The sequence below is a fragment of the Grampus griseus genome (genome assembly GCF_964374135.1).
Source record: "Grampus griseus genome assembly, chromosome: 14".
NCBI classification, from domain to species: Eukaryota; Metazoa; Chordata; class Mammalia; order Artiodactyla; family Delphinidae; genus Grampus; species Grampus griseus.
In genome coordinates this window covers 67419962-67439494 of record NC_139008.1, presented here as the reverse complement: position 1 = coordinate 67439494, position 19533 = coordinate 67419962, and the positions used below count along the sequence as shown (strand labels likewise).

Genomic DNA, 19533 nt, shown 5'->3' with positions numbered 1-19533 from the left:
AAGTTGGGAGATCAAGTTGGGGTGGGGCATCTCTCGTAAAACACTGCCCCCAGTTATGCTCTTTTTCCAGAGGAGCAGTCAGACCCTCCCGAAGTGGATGAGAATGACACTGATCCCAGTGTGCAGCCACCACTGCCAGTGCAGATCCAAATAGCCACGGACGTGATGGAGCGCTGCATCCACTTGATGTCAGACAAAAATCTGAAAATCCGCTTGAAGGTCAGTGTGCGGCCCTTTCCCTGCATTCACAGAGCTGCGGGACTGGGGTTTGGTCTGTTGGCAATGACTACATGGATGAGCAAGGAGCCCCCCCTTATCTCCCAGTGCATGTGCAGTGGCCAAGAGAAGGCATCAGGAGGAATTTATCTGTGGGATGCCAGTCTTACGTCTTTCTGTATCAGCCCAGAGGCCAAAAGGGATCCGAGTCCCCTTGGTAGAATTAAAAACCACAAAGTTTTGGAGCGTTATTGCATCTCCAAGGGGGAAAAAGTCATATGATTTGGAAAGGATATCACTTTCTGAGCTGACTTAATGTGGGACACAGGTTTAAATATTTTGAAGTGGTCATTTGTCCAAGCCTGACGCTAGCCCTTGTCTCTGTTTCTGTTTCCATTTTCATCCTAGGCCTGGCACCAACACTTTTCTTAATCTTACATCCTTGTTTGCTAGCAGTTTCCCAAGCAGCATCCCCATCAGCAAAGACTTAAACTATACAGTAGTGACTCCGATAACAGGACAGTGGGGCGGGGTGGGCATGGGGGACACAGCTTTCAGAATCACCTGGGGGCAGATCTTATACCCAAAGGAAAGCACAGCCTGACCCATTCCTCCCTAGCCCCAAACAGGAGTGAGAAACAGCCGCCTCCATGCATTACTGATAGTGATGAGAGCACTTTGCCCTGGTCATGGGTGGGGGCTGGGAAACCCTGACCCACAGATTACCTCACTCAGCATCTGAGTTTTGCGGAATTTGTTTAGTCTTCCCAGAGATACTTAGCATTGTCGGGTTTTCCACTCAGGAGGCACTCTTCAGGAGCCTTTTGTTGGTGGTGTCTGGTTGACACATCAGTAAAGTGTCTTCCCTCTTCTGGAGGCTTTGTAGCAGCGTATATACACTGTAGCTATTGAGAGCATCAACACTGGAGTCAGATCTGCGTACCCAGGTTCCAGCCCTGGCTCGGCCCTTCACTAGCCGTGCCACCTGGAGTAAGTCAGTTCACCTTTCTGAGCATCAACTTCTTTATCTGTAAAATGAAAATGATGGTACCTACCTCAGTGGGTCATTGACTATAAATATAAAACAGTTAGCATCAGACATGGCATATACACTCATTCACTTATTCGCTTATTCACTAAATGCTTATTGAGGACTGCTATAGGTCAGGCAGAGGGTATATAGAAGGAAACTAAGCAGACATGATCCCTGTCTTCACGGAACTTCCTGTCTCTCGAGGGGAAAGGGGTAATACACAAATACATATACGTGGAGGAAATGCTATGAAGGTAATAAGAAGGTTCTATGATAGAAAATTCACCCATGTAGTAAACACATTTTGGGAACCTACTCTACCAAACCCTGTTGAATAAGAGGGAGCTACGTTCTGATTTAGACCAGTTGTCGAGTGATAATGTTTAAGTTGAGACTTAAAGGCTGAGAAGGAGCCAGCCCTGCAGGGGCAAACGGAGGGGGAAGAACATTCCAGGCAGAAGGGGAATGATTCACTGGAGTATGATGTAACTTACCCAGTTAGTGACAGAACTCAAATCCAAAGCCAGTCAGTGATACCAAAGCCATTTCCACTGTACTACTCTGCTCTCCTGAGGTTTCTCTTATTCCCCTGCCTAACTATTCAGCCCTCAAGGGCAGGGCCTGTTTTGTTCTTTGCTTCTGTTCCAGTCTCCGTGTGACCAGCACACAGTAGTCATCCAGTAAGGGTTTACTGCAGACCTTACTCTGTCTTCCTGACTCAGACGTGTACCTTCCCCTGCTCTGGGAAGGCTGGCCCATATGTGCAGGAGGGAAGCCTGCACTTGGTTATCGTGGCGACCACTGCCTGTGACACTGAGCAGGTCGTCTGTCTTCAGTGAGCTTTGAGACATGAGAGATCAAGAAACATATTCTCAGGGAAGATAAAAACCCCAATTTACATCTAGTCTACCCCAGACCTTTCTTCTGAGATTGACCTGTGTCCCAGCTGCCTACTTGACCTCTCCATTTAGAGGTAACAGAACTTGATCTCACCCACCCTCCCAGTTTCCTCCTTCTCCTTTGTTCCTGTCTCATTAAGCTGCACCTGCATCTATTCAGTTGCTAAGCCTGAACCCAAGCAGCTCTTTTCGATTCCTCTCTTCATCTCCCCAAGAGTGAGTCCTTCAGCAATTTAAGCCATATCATCTCCAAAACAGATCTCAAACCCTTCACTTCTCTGCCTCGGCCACGACCATGTAGCCGCGTAACTCCCCGCCTCCCATGTGGACGTGCGCCGTGGCTCCCTCAAGGGCCTCCTCACTTCTTCTCACTCCCACTTCAAGTCCCTTCTCCACTCAGCAGCCAGAGTGACTTTTTAAAAACAGGAATTGTATCACAGCACGTGCCTGAACATTTCCACGGCTCCCCACTACATTCAGTACAAAATTAAAAAGTCTTAATGTGACGTCGTCGAGGTCCAGTCCCATCCTACCCCTCCTCTGTCACGCCTCACGCTGCCCTGCTTTAGTTTTCTAAGCACTGCAAGCTCTCCCTCCTCTGGGTCTTCCTCGTTACTGTTTCCAGTATGCCTCCTTATAGAAGTTACTTCCTCAGAGAAGCCCTCCCAACAGTTTGTATTGTATAGATCCCCCCCCTTTAGTGTCTTGCATTTCCCCCTTGACTTTCCTTCCTTGTACTTGTCACAATTAGTAGTCATTCATCCCGTTATTTCGGTGTTATCTGAAGTCTTTCCCCAGTTGACCATAAGCCAAGGAAAGGAAACGTAAGTATTTTGTCCCTGTGTGCCCCCACCCAGTACCTAGCCAGTGCTTGGCATGTAGTCAGGACTCGTAAAGATTTCCTTGACTCATGAGTTTCTAAGTTTTACTCTTTTAAAATGGTGACTTGATCCCAGGTATTTGGTTTCAAGCCTTGACTATCTGCCGAAACACTGTCCTCTTTTCTTGCAGGTTTTAGATGTGCTGGATCTGTGTGTGGTTGTTCTGCAGTCCCACAAGAACCAGCTCCTTCCCTTGGCTCATCGGGCGTGGCCCTCGCTCGTGCACCGACTCACAAATGATGACCCCCTGGCAGTGCTCAGAGCCTTCAAGGTACTGCACTATTGCCCCACCGCCATCAGTCATGGGGATGGAGGGAAGTGAGCACAGAGCTCAGTGGTGTCTTTTGGGGGTAGTTCTCTTTTTATCCAATTGTGACCTACTATACCTTGAAGAAAGTATAGGCAAATAAGAAAAGCACAAAGAAGAAAATAAAGTCAGTTTCCTTTTGAATTTGAAGCAGAGAGAACTAGTAGATGAAAAGGGCCACCGGTATTCATTGAGCACCTCCTCTGTGCCGGGCGACATGCTTGGCACTTCACACATGAGCTCATCTCCGTACAACAACCTTATAAGGAAGATACTGGTATCCCCATTTTTGACAGAGGAGGAAACAAGCCCAGAAAGTTAAGGAACTTTCTCAAGATCACACAGCTAGGAAGTAATAGTACCTGAATCTGAGTTCATGCCCATGTTCTGTGCACGGCACAAGAGTCAAGATGAAGACTGACTAGGTTCTAGCAATGGGCATCCTCTGTCCAGCTGAGTGACTCTGGACAAAGCCCATGACCACCTATCCCACCTTTCTCATAGTTGTTGTTGTCAAGGATAAAGTGGGACTATTTAGTGAAATGCTTTGAAAAGTTAAAAGCCCTCTGTGTATGTAAGGTATTATTCTCCCTGACTTAGTTTGGCTTATATTAGCACACATATTTTGGTTTATTTATTTATATCCTTCCTTGTTCTGAAAAGCACTTAAGGCAAGTTACAGAGATACATTTACCATAGCAAGCTAACATCAATTAGAAGTGGGTGAGCAAGGTGAGGCAAAGAAAAAAGATGCGTAGGATATAGAATGAAGCCAGGAATGCAGCTAATATACTTGGCTAAAGTATTTTGTTTCTGTAAGATTCTTCAGCATATACTGGACCAAAATGTAAGCTTACATTTAAAACATATAAAAAATTGTTAATATTTTTTTCCAAACCAAAATACACAAAATGACACATACACGCACACGCACATGTGGGTGGGGGGGGGAGAGGGAAGGAGGGAGGTGGGGGAGAGGGAAGGAGGGAGGTTGGGGAGAGGAGAAGGAGGGAGGTCTTGCTAAGTCACTCAGATGTGCCGTTTTCCTTTATGAAAATTAATAGTTTATCTGAAATGACAGCAAATATAGAAAAATGAAAAAATATAAAGATACGTGCACTGTAACTGAGGCTGCTTTTCCACTCCCAGACCCATTAGTGACCCTTGAGGTCCGTAAGGCCTTGTGCAGTCTTGCTGAGGGCCCTGAAATATGTGCCTTGTTCTCTACAAAGTCGGTAAATGTTCTCTGTCCTGGATATGCCTTGCTTACCAATTTTTTTGGTTTATTTATTTATTTAACTTATTTATTTTTGGCTGTGTTGGGTCTTCATTGCTGTGTGCGGGCTTTCTCTAGTTGCAGCGAGCAGGAGCTACTCACTGCGGTGGCTTCTATTGTTGAGCAGTACAGGCTCTAGGCACGTGGGCTTCAGTAGTTGTAGCACACGGACTCAGTAGTTGTGGCTCACAGGCTCTAGAGCGCCAGCTCGGTAGTTGTGGCACACGGGCTTAGTCACTCCGTGGCATGTGGGATCTTCCCGGACCAGGGATTGAAGCCGTGTCCCCTGCATTGGCAGGCGGATTCTTAACCACCACGCCACCAGTGAAGTCCCTTGCTTACCAATTTTTAAAGAAATTCTTATTATCCTGTATACTCAGTCTTGTGCAGTGGGGCAAAACGTTTCAATATGTTCTGCTTGAGAAGGTTTAAAACAAGACATGCAAAGAGACTGCCTGTCGTGAAAGATGGAATGAGGGTGATGTACATAAGAGATTGTGCCATGGAACAGAAGGAACTCTGACTCTGCTCGGCCCACTGGGGACCCTGTCCTGACCCAGCCAAGGACCTCAGCCAGCCACTGCCCTTTTCGATGCCTGTACGTGGCAGCAGCTGAGCTGGACCTCAGCTACTGGGCCTGTTTATGTTTGTTCAGCTAGCTAGAGTTAAAAGCACAAGTCTTTCCTCAAGGGATGTTAGGAAGATTCAAGAGATGATCTATGTGAACTGCTTTAAGCTCTTTTTTTTTTTAACAAAAAAGGAAGGGAAATCCAGGTATTAACCATACTATTCATCCAACCCAAGATTCCTTTGAATTATTCTCCATGTAATCTGTATTTATGGATAGAAGCAGCCATGCCTCGGGAGCAGAGACCTCCAAATTCATAACTGTCAGAATCACAAACCGTGGGCAAGGAATTAACAGCAATAATTCTATTTTTCTTTTTCAAGCAGAGACCTAGATGAAATTGAATTAGCAAACATTCTTTTAGTGCTCTCGCTGCCTTGGCAACGTTCAGTCACTGGGTTGGGGTCTCTTTCCACAGGTTTTGCGTACCCTGGGAGGCAAGTGTGGCGATTTTCTAAGGAACCGGTTCTGCAAAGATGTCCTGCCAAAGCTGGCTGGCTCTTTAGTCAGCCAGGCTCCCATCAGTGCCAGGGCTGGACCAGTTTACTTCCACACGCTGGCCTTCAAGTTGCAGCTGGCCGTCTTGCAGGGCCTGGGCCCCCTCTGTGAGAGACTGGACCTAGGTAGGTACCAGCCAGTCTCACCTGGGCACACACACTGTACACTGTCTCACCCCCATCCTTGCCCTCCTCACTCAGCCATGCTCCTGTCATCTCCTGTCCTGTGCACATCCTTCCATCTCACTTTGGCCTCATTTATCCATTTACCTTGCTGTGTTTTTTGACTTGGGATGGAGTACAGAGCCCACAGCATCTTGCCTAGCTGTTCCAGTTTCATCAGACAGCAGTTGGTGCCTGCTCATCCCCACTGAAGCCTGAGGGCCAACGCTTGTTTTGTTTTTCCTCTCTGCAGGTGAGGGTGACCTGAATAAAGTAGCTGATGCCTGCTTGATTTACCTCAGTGCCAAACAGCCCGTGAAATTACAAGAGGCTGCTAGGAGGTACGTCTGCTTGATCACCCGCATCTCTTTACGTTTGTCCTAAATTATAGATGATTTGCTAATGGGGAGCAGAGTTGAGGCATCTCTGTTCTTTTCTCTTCTCTCTCTTCTTGCCAGGTTAAGATGATTTCTTTAACTGTGCCAACATCTAGAGATGGTATTTTTACTAGACACATTTCTCTTTGAAAGTAACCTTTTCAGCTGCTGCAGCATCAGCAACAATTCCAAAGGGGCAAAAAGCAGAAAGGTGGTGTCTTGTAGGGGACAAAGCACTCTCCTGGTCAGAGGGTGATCGGCTTCTAGGCCCTACTCTTCTGGTGACCAGGTGACCCTGGCACCTCTCTCTCAGCTTCCTCATCCACAAGGTGAAAGCATTGGGTTATTGATCTAGCAAACCTTGGCTCCACAGAGCATCTTAATGGGTGTCAGGTGCCGTGAACCCTCACAAATTGTATGCAGAATTGTGTGTGTGCAAGCAGACATGTACGTATCTGTTTCTAGACAGATTCCACATCATTCATCCGATTATAATAGGAGTCTGTGAACCAAGAAACGTTCAAAACCACTGGACTAATGATTTAAAGGGCCTTTTCAACTCTGAAATTATGTGATTCTAATTTCTAAGAGTTTTGCTTATTAGAGAGTAGCTGTACCACCTCTAACAGGAGAAGCTATGTCTGGTTCCTAGAGTCCTAAAGGCTATTTATCAAAAGCTAAAACTCTGAGCACAGGAGCATTCCCCAGACTTGAGACCCAAAATGTACCCTGACCCCCTTTCCCCAGCTCTCCTTCTAGCCAGGATCAGCCTGTGCCCTGGAACTGCCAGCCCTGGACATCTACAGCTGGGGTGAAAGCCGGCCTGTCTGGCCTGGCACTGCCTGCCGCTCTGGGCACTGCAGCTCCACCTCCCCGGGCAAAGAAACAGTTCTTCCCACTTCATCAGCTTCTGGAAATGTGTCCCTGATCTTCCTTGGTGGGGTAGGCGTCATCTTACTCCCTGAAGGGCTGAAAGGCTGCTCTGACTGTGAAATGAGGAAAGCCAACTTGCTCCCTTATAAGCCTTGCACTCTCTTGGAGCGATGGAAATATCTCTTTGAATTGACTTATTATCCTTTGCAGTTTTCTGCTCTTGATTTCCCCAGTTCCGTTTTTTCTTTCTGTCCCTTTCCTGTCACATCCCCTAGGCCCAGAATCCATCATGGTTTCTCAAGCACAGGGGTGCATCCCAAAGAGCTTCTTGTCCCCGGACATTCTTATTCCTTAAAGAACCAACTTAGGATGAAAATAGTCCCCCTCCGGGCAGTGTTCCTGAAGCTAATTGTGCTATGACTTAAAGTACAACTCACAAACATGATGAATCCATCTTGAAGCAAATTCTTCTGGGTGCCTGTTACAGCCAAGTGTCCCAAAGATCTGGTTTTCTCATTCCCTGTCCCATTCTACTCTTCCTACACCCGCCCCATACCCATCCTTCAAGTTTAGACCCATCAAACAAGCTTATATTCACAATTCATTATCTTTTCATTTCTAATTTTCCTTATTTGCTACTGAAAGCAGTTAAACCCGAATTGGACCTTACTGACTCTTGAGTTGGAATTCCAGGTGCCTTGCGGGGAGGAGATTGCAGCCAGAGGCCTGACTGCAGCACCTCTTTGTTCCACTTGAGGTTGAGTCAGATGACCTCCCTCTGACGGGCGGGGCAGGGAGGAAGTGCAAAGTTGACTGCTTTACGTACATATCATCTGCAAGCTTATTTTGAAGTCAGGGAAAAAAATATCTGTGTTGTCCTTGATCAGGAGCTGACTTGGCATCTTGATTCAGAAATTAATAAGCTCTCTAAATGGGAGAAGCCGTCTGGGACAATAGGAAATCTGGTCTCTTTGTGAGTCTCATTACAGAGCGAAGAGAGGGAGATGGGTGGGCCAATTAGTATGAAAACAGTCAGACCTCCGGGAACTAATGAGGTCCCTGAGTGAGACAGAGTTCCCAGCTCAGCAGGTGGCCGCACATCCATCCGGTTGTTTGTCCTGAATTCTTCTCTTTCCATCACACCCCACATCCATTCCAGAAGTGAAGCCTGTCTACCTAACTTGCAAAATCTCTCTTCAAACTGCTTCTCTTCACCTCCAAGCTGCCAGGGCAGGCCAGGTCACCCTCATCTCTTACCTGATCCCCTGCAGGAGCCTCCACCCCAGCCCCCCGCTTCCACACATGCCCTTCAGTGTTCCCCACACAGCTGTCAGTGACACCTCCACCCACTCAGGGGAGAAGAGAAGGCTGTGTGTTCTTTGCCAGGGCCCAAGGGGGAGATCTGTAGCCAGAGGGTTACAAAAACTCAAGCTTCAGCTCCGTATTCAAAAGAACTAGTGAAAGCCAGAGCCACCCAGAGACGCCCCAGCTCCCTCAGAAGTAGTGACTTTCCGACACTGGGCAGCTGACCGGCTGGCTTTGGATCAGGCGGGGCTGGTGAGGAAACCTGTGAGGGCAGGTGGCTGCTCTGAGGCCTCCTGCATTCTCAGAGAGGTGGATGAGCAGCTGTGTCTGTAGGTCTGGCAGGTGGCGGTGGGGACCTCTGCAGAGCAGCCTCCCTCACGTTGGAATGGAGGCGAACTCGGCAGCTCCGTGAAAGTTCCTCTTTGTGTGCATTACAGTTGGATTTTTCCTTCCTCCTGTTTGCTTCTCCTGGCTCCAAAGAATGACCAAGCCTGTGTTTGCCTTTTTAATTTGTCGTATTAAATAGAGCCTTTGTGGCAGGCTTTTACATCCAGGCTGTAAACTCTAGAAATGGAAATTGATCAGGGGGTGGTTGATACAACCAAGGCTGTAAATGCTAAGAACGGAGAAGCCATTCCAGTTTAATGCTTTTATCTAGCAAATGTGCCTTGTAAGGAGGGACATAAATCTTGCAACTTGGTTGGGTGGGGGGCGGTTGGGGGGCGGGGGTAAGAGCAGGGTGTAACCTTGCCATTTGTTACCACCAGGTGTCACTGTGAACTGGCCATGCAAGAAAAAATACCGACTCGCCCAGAGTCCACCTAGTTTAAATGACTTCAGTGGATAACAAATGAGAAAACCATATTTGGGGTATGGGAAGAGGGGTCAGCATATCATGAGTTGTAATTAAGGCCGAGTCCCTGAGAATAAGCACTGGATTACAAAATAACAGGTTATATCAGCCACGCCCACATCTCAACCTTGGCAGACTTAACTGATAAAAATTCTCCAGTGGCCCTAGAAGCCTCTGAGATACCTCCCAGCATGCAGTGGGCCTCCACAGTTCTGTGCCTTCCTGGCCACGGAGCTCTTCCTTCCTGCATATGAAAGGAATTTGAGATGAGAGCACATTCCCCAAATTTCTGTTTTTTTCCTTCCAACCAGTACATGCTCTCAGCCTGGTTCAACTCAACTCCATTAAAACCACACTCCTTAGGCCTCTCTCTGAGCAGCCTCTGAGGCTCCCTTTCTTGTGCATAAATCAGTCAGTCTTCCACCCTGGGGCTAAACGGAACAAAACTAGGAAATATCTATTTTTTAAAAGTTGAAGTCCATGCCCAACAATGCTCTTAGGCCACGTGGTTTCCACCCCCTAGTCCTACCTCCACCTGTCAACCCCAGAACCCAGGTGGGGACGCAGGGTGTCAGCAAGTAGTGACCAGCCTGTTGCACCTCCTGGTTGTACAGGTGCTGGGTGCTGTGGTTCCTGATGTGTGTGGTGGCGAAGGGAGAGGGCCCTCCCATCTTCCTCGCTTAGCCATTGTATGTACGGGCAAAGGGCACCAGCCTTGGAGGTGGACAAACCTAGGTTCACATCTTACTGGCTCTGTGACCTTGAGCAAATGACTTCATTTCCTTGCACCTCATTTCCTTCCTCTGTAAACTGGGTTTGGTGATAACACCTTCCTCCAGAACCATCATGCGGATGAATAGCATTAATATGTAAGAGAGTACGCTCGGCGTTCATTCATTCTGCTGATTGGCTGAGGAGCTGCTGTGTGCCCGGCACTGTTGTAGGCACTGAAAATAGAAGGGAGCAGGAGAGAGGAGGCCTCTGCCCTCGTGGTGCTTACGTTCTGGAGTTTTATTTATGCGTGTGTACACACCCTTATGGGAGATATATAAATTTGCCAAATATATAATGCGTTGTGTATATGTTACATGTACACATATACACTTGGGCATGGAATTTCTTGTTGGAAGCCTGCTTCATCTTGACTGAAATCTAAACTGGGGTTTTCATCTCAGAAGGATCTCTTTCATGTTAATTGTTCTACCTCCCCCTACCGCCTTTTGCATGAGAAGCTAGGACCAAGAGTTTGAAGGTTCATTTACTGACTGACTTCCCCGCTTTCTTTCTAGCAGTAGGATCCCAGCCCATCAAAAATGCAGCCGCTGCCTTCAAACCCTGGAGGAAGTCAGACTGGCAGAGCTCTTTCATTTCATCCCCGTCAGAGCCCCAACTCCTCTCACACGTGGGCCTATTATATTTGAATGGATCAGGAGCCACAGAGGTGATCCAGTAGTTCAGCTGAGCTTGAAATTAGTAGCTCATCCCCTTAAATGGTGTGGGCAGTTTGTTTGAGCTTGGGCTGCAAAGCCGTTTCCTATGGAAATGAGGGCACTCCTAATGTTTTCCCTTTTGACATTCGATTAATAGTTGACAAATCCAGACCCAAGTAGTTAGCTTTCCCATTATCCATCTTTTGACAGGCATTGCTGCTTTTCTCTTCAAGGCTCATTGTTCTAAAAATACACTCAGATCTGAAGCTGTTCACTGTGCATATATAGGCATGATTTCCTGGTGTCAAAGATAAGAGACATCTGCCATGCAGATTACAGACAAAGTGGGTTGCTGAGTTTCAGATCTGAAGGCAGGGACCTCTGTGCTACTAAAATCAAATGCAGCCAGCCCTTCCCCTGCTTCCTTGGTGTTGTCACGTGATTGATAATCTGCCAGGGTCATCCATTTCACCACCCAGTTGGAAAGCCGAGTGTGGGGCGTACATGCACTTGTATATGCCATACTGGGTCAGGAACCACGATGCTCTTGGCGGGAGATCGAGCCTGGTAGGTGGACCACGTGCACAAAGTAGATTTCAAATATCAGAAGCCTTGGCCGACCACAGGGTGGTCATTTCATCCCTTTGCAGGGGAGGCAGGAGTGAATGTTGATGATCTCAGCACCAAGTAAAGTAGCCAAGGACGTGGCCTCAATTGTCTTATTATATGTGTATTTATTTAAAAGATGCTTTAGAGTCTCTTATTAGCCACGTACTGTGTTGAGAGTTCTAAGCTGAAGATCAAGGTAGAGTTGGCCTCACATCGCTGTTCAGTAGTGGTATACCCTTGGGCAAATTAATTTCCTTCTCGAAGTCTCAATTTCCTCATCTACAAGACTAGAATAAGCATATCTATTTTTTCCACCTAATAAAATTATCACAAAGATTCAGTAAAGTCATGTATATTAGTCTTTAGCACAAAATGTCAGCCCAGAGTTAAAAAGTCAATCAATAATACTTGTTATCAGTATTTAAACTTCCTCCTCATTCCAAAAAAGACCTAAAGCATCTTATAAACTTAAGTGTATGCAGCAAGGTAAATAAGAAGTGAAGACATTTTTTAAGGGAAAAATAATAAGAGGGAGAACAAGGTGAAGCCAGGGTTGAGGTTAATATATAAAATGCAGGCTTTGAACTCTTCACCTCCACTAGAGATGAGCCTGCAGCGTGGTTCTGGGCCTCCTAACAGACAAGGCAAAGAGGGAAACGCATCTGCTGCACAAATTCCAGTCATCACTGAAATAAGAAAAGAAAGCTTTTAGAAGGAAGCACAGCTCTGGAATTCCCTTGGTGCTGAACCCTGAGAAAATTTCCCCATGGGCCATGTTAGAAGAACGCTAGGTACCACTACGACTGATTATTCCTAATGTCCTTGCAGTAAATACAGAAGTACATTTCCTAGAGCTGTTTCTGATGGCTCCATCAGTGGAGGCTGCTGGCTTAGTGCCAGAGCGTGGGTTACAGGAAAACAGTTCGGGGGTGGTGGGCAGGGGGGCGCAAAACAGGTAGGTTGCCACGAAGATGTCTTTATCTGCAAGGGTGTGAATCTTCCAGGGAGGACCAGGAAACGCTGCATGCGGCCTGAGAGTGCAGACGGCCGGGGCCACTTTGAAATCTGCGCCCAGCAGCGTTGTCATCATGGGATCTAGGCCGAAGGTGGGGCCTGGAGCGGGGAGAGCTGGCCAGATGGAAAGGGCTGCTTTTAGATTCTGCCCCAGTGGGATTTAAACCCTTCTTGGTTCTGGCTTATTTTTGAATTGTCAGTAACAGATTGGGCCTCTCAGTGCCATATCTTTTTAAATATGCACAAAGCAATGGAGTCATTCCACAGCATCTATGGTACTTTGTCTTGTGGTACTTTAGGGACTCGATTATCATTGTAAGCTTCCACTGGTGTTTATGGTTTTAAATCCTGTCCCCGTTGCATTTAAATATTTTTAATATCGGCCTCTGTGTGAGTGTGTGGGTTGGCGATCGATAGATGAATGACTGTGAACAGGTAAATAGAGTTAAGTCAAATGAGTATGTATAGCTGCAGAGGTAATTGGTAGTATTTATTTGGAGAGTAAATTGTTGCTTCAAGTCATAATCCTCCATTTCCAACATTTAGAAACAAAAAACGACCCGCGTGCAGGGGAAGATAGCTAAATTGAATAGCAAGAAAGGACAGGCTTGAAATACTGGTTAACCGATGAACCGAGACCCATTAGAGTAAATTACTGAGTATGGAAGCATTGCCCCATTGCTTGCTGGCTCGGACACGTCGACACCCTGAGCATCCGTTTATTTAAAAGGAAACACACAACCTCATTTGTAGCATCATCATGTACGGAGTCACAGGAGAAGAGATGGCCACAGAAGAAAAGAGTGCGAAGGCTGTTCTGCCAGAAGGGGAATAACAGGGAAGCCAAAATAACTTTGCAGGTGTGCCTGCTTTCCAACAAGTGAGTTTACCCTCCGATTGCGTTTAGTCGTGCCCACGTAGAGATAGCCTGTATCGTGTCCCTAAGGAGACACCCTGAATAACTTCTTCAGATGCCCCGAAATAAATAAATAAACATCACAAAGCCGCAAGTCCTTCACCACCGGCATTTACGCAGACAGCTCATGAGAGCATTTTATAAACCCAGAAAGAGACAAGGAGCAGCAGATCCCTCAAGCAAGTAATTGACAGAGAAAGAATAGCCTGTCACCCAGGAGAGCTGGGAGCTCTGAATTTCAGTTAAGTTTATTTAGCTTTGCTGGGCCTCGATTGGCTAGAGGTTTTCTAGAGCTCCCCTTGAGCAGGTGTTGTCTAACCCAAGATGGTGAGGACGTACTCTGTAATATTTGCATATTCAACAGAGGGGTGTCCTTTTGCTGCATTTGGGGTGAAAGGGGCCATGATCCAGCCCCTATGCTTGAGAACTGCTGGGAGTGTTGGAGCTGGAAGGGGGTTAGAACTGATCTGATTGATGTACAGAGAAGTGACTTGCCATGTCCCCACCTCAGGAATCCTTCCCCGGCTCTGGCCCACCTGTGACTTGAGCCTGGCCCTCTTCACATTGTATCATGGGCTTCTGTGGTCAGTCTGTCCTCCCCACCAGACAGGGAGCCCTGAGGCCAGAGCCTTTGTCCATCCGTCTTTGTGTCCCACGCACCTGACGCAGTGCCTGAGCTGGACCAGGTGCTAGTAAACATTTGGTGAACCACGCAGAGAGGGAACCAGACCCGGCCAGCCAGATTCTAGCAGCACATTTCCCAACTCCCCAGGCGACATCACCCCCAGCTTTGTCACTCGGAGCACCTGATATTGATCATAAAGGACTGAGTCCCTTCTATTGGTTTGGTGTCTGGAGTTTATTAGGTACTTACTGATACCCGTCAATTGTAGATAGGGCTGAAGTGCAGGGAAATGGCTGCCTGCATGAAGTGAAATTCAATAAAACCGCATTTTAAGTGAAAAATCAGTATAAACACCAGGCTTCTTTGCCATGGAAACAGAGGTTGCTTAGAAACTGCCTAACAGCGAGTTCTAAATTTTTTAAAGTCAAGTTATCATTTAAGCTACAGGACCCTACAGGTTATTGAGAGATAATCACTCGCCTCAGGACACTCGGAGGCAGGAGGCACAGCTGAGTGCCTCCCGAAACTCTGGGGACCAGATAATCTCTTGATAACTGGGCTCCCTGGAGCCACTGATTCGGGCCTGGGGGAAAGAGAAAGAAATTTTTGTTCAGGAGTTAAATGGTGTACATATATTTTTTTAAAGTGTTTCTCTTTGGGTTTGAAAAAAGATGGAGTCAGCCACTTGGCATGTTCAACAGCCATCTCAGCCATGTCTCAAGATGTGTTAGGAACATTTTCCAGGCAGTTACTCCTATCACTTCAAAGCAGAGGTCTCCTCTTTGTCTTTTGTCTTTTGATTATGCAAAAGGATGCTTTCGAGGTCTTCAGCCTTCTTCCCTTCATTGTCTGGGAGCCCCTCTCGCCAGCTCAGAAAGGGCAGGAACTGGTCCCAGGACAAAGCAATACTGGAGTTTGGGGAAAAACTGGGCCGCTGAGTACTCAGACAAGACCTCCTGGGTCTCAGGCTCAGCTCCCAGGGCCTCAAAGTGAACAGGGGTCCAGGTTCAGAATTTGTCCGTGTTTAGAGTTCAGCGGGTTGCGTGCCTTTTGCCAAGCAGGAGCACAGCTATGCCTGCCAGCCACCTGGTTGCATGGCACGGCATTTGCTCCCGACCTCAGGCATGCAGAGGGCAAAGAATATTACATTCGTTTCTTCCTGAAAGTAATGGACAAAATTACAACCCCAGTGGCTGAGAATTGGGACCCCTATCAAGTCAGTATGAAGGAAATTATGACTGAAACAAAAGACAAATGTTCTGCCCTTTACAGAGCATCTGAGAATTTTCCATGGTATGGCAGTGCTGCCAGGGTTGGTAGTGATAATTATTCCTTAGACACACACACACTCTCTGGAAGGAACAGTGTTTTCATTATACACTTCAGAGTGTTTTCCTGCACCTCATCTCCTTAGAGCCTCAGAACAAACCTGTGAGGAGGATCGGGTAGGTGTGATTATTTTCCTTTGGAGAAGGAGGAAACAGGTTCACAAAGGCAAAATAATTTGCTCCCGGCCGCAGAGGTGGAGAAGAAACTTGCGTTGCCACCTGCCATTCTGGGGATTCTACCTCTTTAAGAGCTCAGAAGTGAGACCCAAAATAATTCTTCCAAGAGTATGGCTCTAGCTTACCAAAAGAAGATGAACGTTGCACACGATTTTTCCTTTGCCTCCCTGTTGGCATTTTATTTAGGGATCTCGAAGGGCAAAGAGAGTGGCTTCCTGCCTTTTCCTTTCCTGCCAACGAGTACAACACCCGCATTTAGTAAGTTAAAAAGGAGACCAAAAATGAACACTGCGACGTTTCCATGCCGTGTAAGTCAGAGCAGAGCTGTGACTGAACTGGGCCACGGCACCACTTTGCCGGGTGTCGCCCAGATCAAAATACTCCTTGAAGCTGAGGGTGCGCCCATGCTGCAGCTTGTTCCAGTTCTTGAAGGGGAAAAAAAGAAAAAAATCAAATGAAACCATTTGCATTCTAACAGTCTTTGGCACCAGGGAAAACTGTCAACTGTGTCACGTGTAAATAGAAATCTGCTTCCCATTTTTGGTGCATTTTTTTCATAATTTCCCTTGCCACTCTAATTATCAAGATATTTTTGTTTTTAAACAAAAATTGTCTCCCACGCAGGCCCCATCTCCTTTCTGCGGTGAAGTGGAAACGATGAATTAGAATATTCTAATCACTTCTCCAGCAACCACCGCTGAGGTTATAAACTCAAGATTATCCTAAGTAAAGAAAACTTAAATTGTTTGGGCACAAAACAGGCCAGACAGTGTGTCAAAGTGCCCCCTCCACCTGTCTCCCTTGCCTCCTTAGCATATATCTGTTAAACCCAAGGAAGAAAGCAGAAGTGGCTTCACCGGGGCTTCCCTGGTGGCGCAGTGGTTGAGAGTCCGCCTGCCAATGCAGGGGACACAGGTTTGTGTCCCGGTCTGGGAAGATCCCACATGCTGCGGAGCGGCTGGGCCCGTGAGCCATGGCCGCTGAGCCTGCGTGTCCGGAGCCTGTGCTCCACAACGGGAGAGGCCACAACAGTGAGAGGCCCGCGTACCGGGGGAAAAAAAAAAAAAAAAAGTGGTTTCACTGAAGTAAAACCCAAATCCCCTGACGGCATAGGCTTTTTAGATTAACGAAATTAAAAAACAGAATATAGCTCTGTTTAGCAGGCATTTACATTCCTGTCTGATGCCCAGCAGTACGGGAGAGGCTCCTAGGAATGGTCATCAAAAATAAAATGTGATCCATCAAATAGATTCTATCCGCTGTTAGTTGGTAGACAGGGATCGCATGTGGGAGGCCCTGTGTAGGGCTGGATCTGTGTTTTCTCGTTTAAACCCCAGCAGAACCCTGGGTGAAGTACATCCCCAGTTTTAGAAATGAGGAAACTGAGACGGAGGCAAGCCATACAGCTAGTGACATCTGCGGTAACGTGACTCCTGTTAGTAACATCCTTGGTTCTTCCTTGGTAGTGAGCAGTTGACCTCTCCTTTAGATCATTTTACAGAATATAACTTACTTCAAAGAGGGATGCCATCTGAAATCATTAGTGTGCAGCATAATAAGTCCCTTATTAAACATGAAACCTGTTCGATCAAGTATTGGTTGAATGCTAACCATGTGCCGTGCTAAGTGCCTGAGATACAGCAGTGAACCAAACAGACATGGTCCCTGCCCTCAGGGGCTTGTGCTGTGAGGAAGGGAGATGGGAGATGGTCAATAAACAGGCAATTGATAAATGCTGGGGAGGGTGTCCTGAGAGAGAGAAATAAGGGGCAACCACCTAGGTGACATGGTCAGGAAGGCCACCCTCTCTGCACGGGTGATACGTGAGCTGAGATGGGCAGGGTGGCTGAGAGAGAGCCGCCCAGCTAGGGGGGGGCCTCATCCTTCCCGAGATTGAAAAGCCAGACTCCGAATCGCTGAGTCAGCCAGGCATAGGAAGTCTACACTTGGATTACCCGGCACAGTGGCCTGGGCATCGTTCAGAAATGGGATGTGAGCAGATACGAGGCAAAGGGTTGTGACCCCACGGTTCAGACCAAGATAAAGAACCTCACCCGTGGTGGGTGTCTGGTGCTGCGTGGCCCCGGCCCTTCAGCTGTGTTCATGTCGTGTATAGGGCACCAGTGCTCTGCCTCTGCTAAAGGTCCCAGAGCCAGGCTCAGCCGATCCTGCCATGGGAGAATAACTGCATCTGATCCCTCTATGGGATCCAGACCACCGAGAATCCATGGCTCTCAGGGGCCAGAAATGGGCCAACTACTGAGCTCAGCAGCATGCTGGAGGGTCAGAGATAAGGACCTGAGACTCAGGAGTTGAGGGTTTGCCCAGGCTCCCCAAGCAGGAGAGGGAGTCCCTACACTGGGGCTGGTCCTGTGAGCGAAGTGGACTCTGTAATAAGGGGTGGGCCCTATCCATTTTATTCCTTCTGAGAACTGTTTTATAGCCCAGCATTTAACCGGTTTCTTTGCCAAGAGCTTGTTTGATGTCAATATTGTTCTGCTCAGACTAACTACTTTCCTTTTCTCTATGCCAACGGATATGAAGCTCTTTACCTCCCTTTCTGTTAGGCTTTGGGACCGTCCTAATGGCCCTGTATTAGGCACGAAAGTGGGCTTTGTTCTGCTGTGCAGAGTGATGCGATTATCATTGTTTTCTCCAAGAGCCCGCTAAGCAGCCTCTGGGGTGGAGGACCAGCAGCCCTCCCTCGTGCCCTCACTCCCCTCTCCACCTCTCCACAGCCTTTTCCTCCACCTGATGAAGGCAGACCCCGACTCCACCTGGCTCCTCCTGAACGAGCTTTACTGCCCACAGGAGTTCACACCTCCCCACCCCAGCCTGCACCCGGTGCAGCTACGGGGGGCCACTGGGCAGCAGAACCCGTACACAGCCAACGTTCTCCGCCTGCTCCAGGAGCTGCAGTGACCCCGCCCCGCCCCCGAGTCAGGCAGGCGCCCGAGGAGGTCCCCAGCGGAGCTTGACGAGGATGTGGGGCCCACCCCACCCTGGCCGAGGGCGGTGGCGTCGGCCTCAGAGAAGACTGCCAAGGTGGATTAGACAGCCAATCGATTTATAAATTGATCGATCACACTGCTTAGAAATTGGATTGAAGGAAAGCAGCTGACTGTTACTTCTCTTTCATACCTGGTATTTTCAAATGACATTGTCTGGCAGCTCTAAGGGCTTAACTCCTTAGCTTACCATCTCTGCGGCCCTAGCTGCTCAAGCCGCCCCACGCACCCACCCACACCCAAGAGCTTGAGGATACATGGGGCGGAGGCCTGTACTACCCATCATGTATGACCTCGGCCGCCTGAGGACCACGTGGAAGTATCACACATTGGAGAGTTTTGAGATCACCGGCCTGCAACATGGACTCACACACCTCCCCCTCTTCAAGGAAGGAGATAAGAACCTAACCTGTTCTTTGGAAGAAAATGAAATAAAGGCACTTCTTGGATGAAAAGTACGATCAAGAACTCACTTTGAAGTTTGTTATTTAAATTGGGTGATTTTTTAAAAATGAGTTTATGGGGAATTCCCTGGTGGTCCAGTGGTTAAGACTGTGCGCTGTCACTGCTGAGAGCCTGGGTCTGATCCCCGGTCAGGGAACTAAGATGCCGCATGCCGCAAGGGAAGGCCAAAAAAAAAAAAAAAAGAAAAAAACTGAGTTTATGTTCATGAATGGATAATACAAAGTCATGGTATAAAAGCCAAGCAGTACAAAATAATGAAAACTCAGTCTCCCCATCCTCATTCCCCAGACATCTAGTTTCCCTCTCCAAAGGCAAATAGTCATGCCAGTTTTTCTGGATACCTTTTAAGTATTTTTTAACTTTCCATCAGGGATAACGGTACTCTGAAGCCCCATGTACCCATAACCCAGCTGCACCCAATCACCAGCACGTGGCCAGCCCTGCTTCATCCTGCACCTTCCCAGTTACCTCCACACCACACCTGGCCCCTGGATTATTTTTAAGCAAACTCCAGATGTCATATCCAGACTTCTTTTTTTTTAAACAAATGTACAGCCAGCATAGCATTATCACACCTAAAACATTTAACAACGGTCCTGTGTGTTTGAATCAGGATGCAAATAAGGTGTGTACATTGCCATTATCGGTATGTCC

The 19533-nt window shown here is 47.6% G+C and overlaps 1 protein-coding gene across 4 annotated transcripts in view; it reads left to right on the top strand.

The window, feature by feature from the left end:
- Window positions 1–19146, top strand: part of TTI1 (TELO2 interacting protein 1) — a 44040-nt gene extending 24894 nt beyond the window's left edge. For all 4 annotated transcript variants that reach the window (XM_082671142.1, XM_082671141.1, XM_082671144.1 and 1 more), the window contains 5 exons: window positions 71–219; window positions 3160–3300; window positions 5659–5863; window positions 6153–6240; window positions 18145–19146. In XM_082671142.1, the coding sequence (XP_082527268.1) occupies window positions 71–219; window positions 3160–3300; window positions 5659–5863; window positions 6153–6240; window positions 18145–18328 (767 nt within the window). In that variant the 3' untranslated portion in view covers window positions 18329–19146. The remainder of the gene's footprint in view (window positions 1–70; window positions 220–3159; window positions 3301–5658; window positions 5864–6152; window positions 6241–18144) is intronic.
- Window positions 19147–19533: the final 387 nt, after the last annotated feature.